The 9,479-nt window shown below is 43.2% G+C and overlaps 1 protein-coding gene across 1 annotated transcript; it reads right to left on the reverse strand.

Moving 5' to 3' along the window:
* Window positions 1–4,410: 4,410 nt before the first annotated feature.
* LOC103608128 (tripartite motif-containing protein 15) lies at window positions 4,411–7,669 on the reverse strand. The gene is made up of 4 exons (XM_008592572.1): window positions 7,653–7,669; window positions 6,292–6,407; window positions 5,899–5,931; window positions 4,411–5,268 (listed from the first exon to the last, which is right to left on the reverse strand). Exons 2-4 carry the CDS (start codon window positions 6,398–6,400, stop codon window positions 4,751–4,753), a joined length of 660 nt encoding a protein of 219 aa, XP_008590794.1. The 5' UTR covers window positions 6,401–6,407; window positions 7,653–7,669; the 3' UTR covers window positions 4,411–4,750.
* Window positions 7,670–9,479: the final 1,810 nt, after the last annotated feature.

The following is a 9,479-nucleotide window of genomic DNA, read 5'->3' on the forward strand; positions in this document are numbered from 1 at the left end:
AGTAACCTAATGAATAATTGTATGCCCACCACCCAACCGTATCAAACCTTATCTTTTAACAAATATGATTTAGTTTTCCCCTAGGAAATAAAATATTTTGAGTACAATTGCATCCCTCCATGTATCCCTTTTCCAGTCACATTCCCTCCTATCTTCACTAACCAGAGGTCAGTGCTATGGCTGACTGAAGTATTTAACATTTCCTCGTTTGTTTTTATGGTATTACCATATATATAAGTTCCCATAAATAATACCAGTTTTGGGGGGCATGTTTTCAAACTTGTTAAAATGGAGATATAGATTTTTAGTCTTGCTTTTTCTGGTTGTACATCAGTGTGTTTTTGAAATTTACCTATACAGAGCTGGCCGGTTAGCTCAGTTGGTTAGAGCATGGTGTTACAACACGAAGATCAAGGGTTCTGATCCCCATACCAGCCAGCCATCCAAAAAAAAAAAAAAAAAAACCAAAACAGGATATACATTATTCATGTTACTAGATATTGCCAAGTTGTTATGTAAAGAAAATTTCAATGTCTCATATTCAAGTTTCAAAATTAAAGGACATGAAACTAGGTCTAAACAGCCAGAGAGATAACATGTTCATGGACAAGATGACAATGCCAAAATTCTCCAAGCTAATTTCCTCTAACCCTCCCCAAATTTAATAAAATTTCAGTCCATGTCAATGTAATTTTAGTTAAAAGACCAACAGTATTTTTAAAACAGAACCTGACAAATTGATTCTAAATTTGTAAGGAAGCATAAAGGTCTGCGAATAGCTGAGATAAATTTGAAAAAGAAACAAAGAAGGGAGAGTGGCTCCATTAGACACTGAGGTATACTACAAATTGTAGCAATAAAAAATAAGATGTACTGGTTCAGGAAAAGACAAATAGACCAATAGAACAGAAAGCTCAGAAACAACTCCTCTGTTCATGGGAAATTGGTATATTAGAGGTGGCACCACGAATCAGTGGGAACAGATGGATTGTTTAAGTAGAATGGAGTTGGAAAAATGGCTTACTATTGGGGAAAAATAAGCTCGGTTGTCTTCTTCACACTAGATGAAGACATTAATGTGGACAATAAATTTATATAACTAGTGGGAACAAATGTATATGAAACGTATTTATGATCTCGTGGTGGTGAAAAAGACTTTAAAAACATAAAATACAAAGTGAAAAATTCAAGAAATTTATTACCAAAATTCAAACTTTGTTTCTAATGAATAATACCATAGTAAATGTTAATAAATGGGTGATATTTTCTAGTCTAAAATGATCTAGAGATTAATATCTAGAATATGTAAGAAATTCCTGGAAGTCAATGAAAGACAGGAGACTGAAAAGTAGGCAAAAGCCATAAATAGAAAATTCCAGAAGAGATGCTAACCTCACAGGTAGTCAGAAAAAGGCAAAAATAAAACAATAGTGAGATATCACTTTATAGTCATCAGGTTTTCAGAAAGTAGCAAGTTTGCTGGTACCTATTGTTAGTATGTGTGGGGAAGCAGGATCTCCATGCCCCTCTGGTGGAGGTGTAAACAGAGCTAGCCATTCTGGGGAGCAATTTAGTGGTGCTTAAGGAAATTAATTGGGCAAATACAAGTCATCCGTTCCTGGGATTTATCTTAGGTTCTTACGCAAGTTCATAAGGGAAAGGTATGAGGCTGTTCATCACTGTGTTGCTTGTTGTCATTGGCACATGGAAGTCACCTATATGTTCTTCACCAAAAGAAGATATAATAAATGTGGCAGGTGAGTGCTATAGAATACCATTCAGCAATTAGAAGCCATAAACTAGATGTGCATACAGCCATATGACTAAATCTTAAAACCATGGTACTGGGTTAAAAAAAACCCAAAAAACCAGAACTAGTGCAGTACTATTTGTATATTCAGGGATCCCTATGTACCCAAGGACATACGAAAAACATTAGAGAGGCTGCCTATGGAGAAGAGGTGAATGGGAATGAGAATTGGAGATAAAGGAAAAAATACAAATAAAACAAGAAGACCTCGTATGGGCTGGTGATGATGGTGCTCCAAGAACTGAGGAATATGATTAAGTTGACTCTACACTGCAAGTCCATAAAAAGGAAAGAACTGAAAATGAGAAGGAAAATAAAGGACATGAGTAAAGCCAGTGAGCCTACTCGTGGACAGGAGAATGGGCCCCACACACAGAGCAAAGCAAGTGGACTAGAGAGACAGTGTATCAGCCTCGGCTCTAATTCCATATCCAGCCCACTGTAATCACTGTTCTTGGGCTCCAGAAAGATTTCCTTACAGATCCCACCTGGGTGCTTACAACAACCTTTCTGGTTCTGTGAGGCACCTCGATGCAACTGCTGCTCTCATAATCCAGCAGCCTGGCAGTTCTTTTGTGGGGTCTCTTTTTGCCTCCTGCCCAGTAGTGGACAGAATTCAACACTCTTACGTTCCCTGGAAATCAGGGGCTCTTACAAAAGCATTTGGAGCAGTGTAGATTGTGCTAACGATCCTGTAGGGGAGAAAGGGAACGGTTTTACATCACAAACACTGGAACCCAGATAAACTCTCTAGACAAGCCACCACGTGGATTTTTTCCCTTTTCCTCCAGGCAGCTCTCAGTCCTCCTCCGCTGGGGTTGTGGCCACTCCCAAACTTTCCCCTTAGGCAATTTAATTTGGGTACAGAGCTCCAAATATGCCATATTCACACACCTAAATTATCTGGACCGCCCTAAAATTAGAAGTATTAGAGATCTGCAAATACAGTGTAACTCGTTTGTTTTTCTATTTCATACTCAACCAAGAATGCCCTGCCTATCTAAAACACTAGTTCAATGCATAGCAAATGAAACCAAGCCCCATGGGATTTATCTGTTGGGAAAGTCTCCGCCTGGTGGAAAGGTCATTGAGTGAAGGGACTGAGCACCAGGGCCTGAAGCACCAGCTGTGAAAGTTGTTAGACAAGTTCATTCAACTGTGTGCCAGTTTTCTCAGCCACAAAATGAGAAAAATAAAATAAGTCCTATGTATTTCATAGGTTTGTTATAAGGTTCAAATGAAGATGTGTATTTTCGGAAAAAAAAAAAGCTTTACAGCATTCTGTGATGTTTGACAAGTGTTACAATGAGCATGTGTTGCATATAGTTTTTGGAAGGGTTGAAAGAGTATTCATGGCTTAATCTCATTTGTGTTATAAAAAAAAAAGCTATATATACTTGTATTCAAAACTGACAGGGTACACAAAAAGTTGACACCAGTGATTAACTACAGGTGGCAAGGGGAAGTGTTAAGTGGGTGAAGAGAGGTTTTTTACTTATACACTTTGAAAATGATTGAGTTTTTTTTCAGCCATGAGCATATACTACTTTTATAACAAACACTAGGCAATACTATTACTACTAGGTTGGACTACCAAGCCATTTGGTTTTTCTGGATCAGACACACTCAGACAGGTGCTTCTGCTCACCGCACTAGGGGACGGAAGAAACCAAGTAGTCTGCTTTCTTTTATATCAGAGACCTTATTATATCAAGAGGTCTTTGATATAAAAGAAACAGTTAAATTAGGAGTAATTATTCACATCACAATGATTCATGTTACAATTTTGTAGTAAAATTTACATATGGTAAAAGCTCTTACAGTGCCTCTCAAAACATCTGACCCACACTTCAGGAGCAGGGCTCATGCGATAACAAAGGTGCTCTTGTACACAGAGTATCGTCTTACACTAGAGGGAACCTGGATTAGGGATGAGGGCAGAATTCTTCAGGGGTTGGCAGTGTGAGTGTTCAACCTGAGAGAAGAAATAACTAGAACCAGAACAGGTGGGTATGGGGAGAACTATCACCGTTACAAGGATTTATACCTCGCTTTGTAAAGTTATTTTAACCTGTGTTTGTTTCCGTGTCCAGATGATAACTGTAGTAATAATTAATATTTGAGAAGTTAAACCTGAACAAAAGCCTCATTTTATTAGACAACGTGGTCTGGTGATTGTCCCACTGTCATCAGGGAAGTCCTGTGTCAAAGAAGGAACAGGATTGTGTCTTGGTCACAGAGGGATCAGAAGCCATCCTCTCTGAGACCCCCCACTCCCACCTACGTAAGCCCTAAATTGTCACAGCAGACAGATTCCACTGGATTTAAGCTTTTCCTTCAGCTTCATCAGCACTAATTAGACACACATGAAATACAGAAGTCTGTGGGTTGCATGCTTTATTAGGACATTTTCCACAAGTCTAGAGAAATGACCTGAAGGGAGTCAAAAAGGAAGGGGTCTTGGGGCCCACTTAGGGCTAATGACGAGGCCCTAAACCCCACGAAGGTGAAGGCCTCTACAGGTGTGTGTCAAAAAAAACAAACAGTGAACTGTATAAATCAGTGCAAGCCCAGGAAATCCTGGTTTTTCCCTGTGATAATTATTTTCAAGCTTTAAATTTTTTATTTGAGATTTTTCTTTCAAAAGCACACTGGCTCCCAGCTTTGCTGATGTCCGAGGCACAGCCTAGCCTGCCTCTGGTTCTCCACCAGCAGGTGCAGAGAAGGCCGGAGCTTCACCAGGAGGATCAGGACATCTGGGAGCTGAAGGGCATGAGGTAACTAAAGTGAACACAACCACCGTTCGGGATTCTGAGCTCTTCTGTCCTCCTGCCTCACTTGGGCACACTGAGTCGTCCAAGGCCACGCGGCTGGCCAGGAGCGGATCTGGATCCCCAGGCACCGCTCTCTCCACTACACCGCCCTTTCGCGTGCTCCACCTCAGCCTTTCAAAGTAAGGCAGGAACCTTTTTTCCAGACGGCAAAGAAAGGGAAGACTTTGCCAGAGAAAGAGGCGGCGAAGGTGAAGATGGGCGCCTGCGTCTCGGTGTTGAGGAGGGTCACGCGCCCGGCCTCGTAGTCCAAGGCGACGCCCACGCCGCGCGGGATCTCGCTCAGCGGCAGGTCGGTGCCCGGGGAGGTGCTGGCCCAGCACTGCTGGTGCGACATGATCACAGCCCAGACGCCCTCCTCGGCGCTCAGGCCCATCTCGCCCTTCCTCCTCACCCCCTCCGCGGCCACCCCCACCGTGCAGCCGCCGCCGTCGCCCAGCTGCACCTCCACCTGCCAGCGGCGGCGCCCCGAGGAGAAGCCCGGGGAGCCCAGCACCGCCGGGAGGCCGTCGAAGCGCAGGGGACCGTCGGGCAGGTGCTCCTTCTGCCGGGTGTACCTCACCGACTTCCTGTCTTCGGAGAGGACCAGGCTCCGGCTGGCGGTCTGGGGGTCCAGAGTGATGACCACTAGAAGGAGGAGAGCGGGACATCAACGGAGCTGGCGGCAACCAAAAATGCCCCTGCAGAGGGTAATGATGTGAGTGGGAGGCAGAAAGAACACAGGCCTTGAGCAGCCTGCCATAGGCCCGCTTCTCTGAACCTCAGTTTCCCCTTCTGTTCCATGAGGACAGATGATGACAGCTTTTCTACCTGACCAGCAGGTAGTGTTGTGAGGATGTTTTGAAAATTGTACAACATTTGTTCAAGTCAATAAAGAGTCTGGCACAATTCTGGGTAAAAACCAAGGGCTTGATAAATTTTTTGAATGAATAATATCTGTCCAAGTAGCTAACATAAATTGAACACTTACTATGTGCCAGGTATTATACACTCTTTGCATGTATCAATGCACTTAATCTTCACAGCTATTAATGGGGCAGGTGCTATTATTTTTTTCTATTTAAAGATGAAGAAACTGTGGGACAAAGAGTCTTAATAACTTTCTCAGTGTTTTATAGCTAGCAAGAACTAAAACAGAGAACCTAAGCAATCGGGATCCAGAATTCACCCATTTAGTTGTTCTGTTTGCTGCCATGGATTGAATGCATCAATGAAAAAAAAAAAAAAAAATGGCTCCTGAAACCCGCAGCTGTTTACCTGAATCTGTTTCCAGATGATGCACCAAGTTTTCTGAGGAAGCAGAGATAGAAAGAAAGATCTGTGACTTATTATTTTTTACGGGCTGTCGCAAGGGCAGGGTGTCCTCGGCAAAATGTCAGGATAGGGATGGGAAAAGTCTCAGCTTCTGCTGTGGTCTAATGGGAGAGATGTGGTCCTTGTCTTCCCAGACTCAGTCCAGCACCTGTCCTTGGGGAGCGAAGGAGATTCTCTAGGGAATGGCTCCCTGAGTACACTGAGATCACTAAGGGAAGGCTTTGAGGAAGGAAGACACCTTGAGCCTGGTTTTGAAGGTGGGGGAAGATGGAGATGGGTGGTAGGCAAGCGGGCAACTAATGGGAATAGGGAAAGCTGCGGCCCCCACCCCTTTACCTGAGAACGTCCTCATCATCTCTGGGAGGGTGAGTATTTTCCTGTGGAGACCGCGGATCTTCTTGACAAGGTCAGGAGAAATGGCCTCTGGACTCACAAAAGTCTTCATTTCACACCTGCAGACAAGTTGGTAACAAGTTCGGTCCAAATTCCAAAAATAATGTTTGGGTGATGCAGACTAAGTGAGGCTAAAATCAGACTAAAGAATGGTCTTGGTCTCTGTGGTGAATAATTAGATTTAATATCATTTCTTTACCTTTGCTGGAAATATATAGTTACTAAAGCAATAGTCATTTAAGTTAAACCTAAGAGGAACTAATGGTAACCTCCGAATTGGAGGTAGGCTCTAAGGAGAATGTTGGGTCCACGGTGGCTGAGGCAGAAATCATTACCTCTATTCGTCTCTAGAGGGCAATAGGGTACCATTTGAAAAACAGCCTTAAATTTTTCTAATTTGTGTGCTGATCTTTATAAGAGGAAAAGGGCTAGGAGGGAAGAAAAAAGATGAAAGAAAATATATATTGCAGTGAAAAATCCCCTGGTTCTGGTCCCATCCTAGTCCTCTTTAGTCACTAGCTGTGTGACCCTGAGCTAGCACTTTACCATCTGGGTCTCAGCTTCTTCATCAGACTGGAGGATCTCCAAGGCCCTTCTAGATCTAAATTTCTAACACTCTTTGAAAAGTATGTTTGGAGACACTTCCTCATTTACGGACACCTGGGTTTATCCCCTCCTACCCATGAATGGGCACAAAGCATATGGCAAGTGTGCCCTAGTCCTTATGGCTCTTTTCATCTCAGCGCAGACGGCTAATGCAGACAGCAGAGAGGAAAGGAAAGGGACTTGCATTTATGTACAATGCCTCCCAGCTCCTGGTGGCTGTCCTTTTATAGTAGCGTTTTAAAATTCCAAAGGAAACAGGGGAAGTTGAGTGGGAAAAAGGAATGAAAGAACAGGCTGGTCTTCTCAGGTTCCATGCTTACCATAGTCTATAGCAAATATTTCCCCTTTGAATTACATTTTAAATAGTATTAGATACTGACTCAAGGACTAATAATTTCATGTATTAAATAGATGTTCTTGGATCCCCCTAAAAACATGATTATTATTTATAACTTCACTTCTACAAAAAAAAAAAAACGTGTCACCAATACCAACCAATCAGTTTAAGAACGAACCTTTAGAACACAAACCTTTCGTGAGTCTGGATTGTTTGTGTGTAAGGAATGAGACAGAGTGTCTGTCAGAGTCTTCTGCTTTTCTGAGTAGCCATCCATGGGGGGAGTGGGCGGCAGTGAGCGCCTCTCCCCCTTGGTCTCAATATCAAGTAGAAAGGAGGTGGGATGGAGAACGGGCCCTACCTGCTGTGGTTGACTCTGACATCCTACAAAAGAAAGACAAGAACATGCATTTAGATTCCACCTGTCCTTCCTGTCAGGGATTCCGTACATCATTTTTTCCCTAAAATATCAGCTAAAACTTTCCTCCTCCAGAGAGATGTATCTATTTATCACCTACTCATTAGACTTTTCTTTTACATCATGCCTCCTTACTAATTTGGGACTCTGTAGTCCGTTCATTTGTGCTGGCTTCTCTGTCTCAGCCTTATCCTGGGGGTGGGTTTTGCTTCCAAGAAGAGGTGATGGGCCAGCCCGTGGGTCACTCGGGAGAGTGTGGTGCTGATAACACCCAGGCCACAAGTTCGGATCCCATAGCTCACTGGGAGAGCGTGGTGCTGACAACACCAAGTCAAGGGTTAAGATCCCCTTACTGGTCATCTTTAAAAAAAAAAAAAAGATGTGATGGAGGCCTTGAGGTATCAGCCAGACCTGATGTGAAATAGGATTACATAATGTTCTTTCTGCCAGGGACCATGCTAAGCATTTTACATGGATTGTTTCTTATAATTTTTGCAATTACTCTATGAGGGAGGTGCTTTTATTATCCCCATATTTAGAGAAATTAAGAGATTCACCCAAGTCACACAATTGGAAGAGCCGACACTCAAACCTAAGACTGTCTGACATCAAAGCCCTTAACATGAACACAGTGTATGACTTGGGTAAGTCACCCAGGCTCTCTGGGTTTACATCCCCATAACCTCTCTGGGCCAGAAGAGTCAGGTAACTATCAGTCCCTCCCATTAGAAATAATCTCCACTTTCCTTTCCTGCCTCTCTCCAGCATCTTGCAGTCCACAGCATGGCACCCCCNATAGAATACCATTCAGCAATTAGAAGCCATAAACTAGATGTGCATACAGCCATATGACTAATCTTAAAACCATGGTACTGGGTTAAAAAAAACCCCAAAAAACCAGAACTAGTGCAGTACTATTTGTATATTCAGGGATCCCTATGTACCCAAGGACATACGAAAAACCTTAGAGAGGCTGCCTATGGAGGACATACGAAAAACATTAGAGAGGCTGCCTATGGAGAAGAGGTGAATGGGAATGAGAATTGGAGATAAAGGAAAAAATACAAATAAAACAAGAAGACCTCGTATGGGCTGGTGATGATGGTGCTCCAAGAACTGAGGAATATGATTAAGTTGACTCTACACTGCAAGTCCATAAAAAGGAAAGAACTGAAAATGAGAAGGAAAATAAAGGACATGAGTAAAGCCAGTGAGCCTACTCGTGGACAGGAGAATGCGCCCCACATTCAGAGCAAAGCAAGTGGACTAGAGCTCCACTTGCTTTGCTCTGTATCGGCCACGGCTCTAATTCCATATCCAGCCCACTGTAATCACTGTTCTTGGGCTCCAGAAAGATTTCCTTACAGATCCTACCTGGGTGCTTTCAATAACCTCTCTGGTTCTGTGAGGCACCTCAATGCAACTGCTGCTCTCATAATCCAGCAGCCTGGCAGTTCTTTTGTGGGGTCTCTTTTTGCCTCCTGCCCAGTAGTGGACAGAATTTAACACTCTTACATTCCCCGGAAATCAGGGGCTCTTACAAAAGCATTTGGAGCAGTGTAGATTGTGCTGAGGATCCTGTAGGGGAGAAAGGGAACGGTTTTACATCACAAACACTGGAACCCAGATAAACTCTCTAGACAAGCCACCACGTGGATTTTTTTCCCTTTTCCTCCAGGCAGCTCTCAGTCCTCCTCCGCTGGGGTTGAGGCCACTCCCAAACTTTCCCCTTAGGCAATTTAATTTGGGTACAGAGCTCCAAATATGCCA

This window comes from Galeopterus variegatus, unplaced genomic scaffold (assembly GCF_000696425.1).
Source record: "Galeopterus variegatus unplaced genomic scaffold, G_variegatus-3.0.2 Scaffold8039, whole genome shotgun sequence".
Lineage (NCBI taxonomy): Eukaryota > Metazoa > Chordata > Mammalia > Dermoptera > Cynocephalidae > Galeopterus > Galeopterus variegatus.

Coding starts and splice junctions, on each gene's coding strand:
- LOC103608128 (XM_008592572.1), bottom strand. CDS start 6,400: ATGAAGACTTTTGTGAGTCCAGAGGCCATTTCTCCTGACCTTGTCAAG. Junction 5,932..6,291: donor GATGATGAGGACGTTCTCAG/GTAAAGGGGTGG, acceptor CTGCTTCCTCAG/AAAACTTGGTGCATCATCTG. Junction 5,269..5,898: donor TCATCTGGAAACAGATTCAG/GTAAACAGCTGC, acceptor TCCTCCTTCTAG/TGGTCATCACTCTGGACCCC.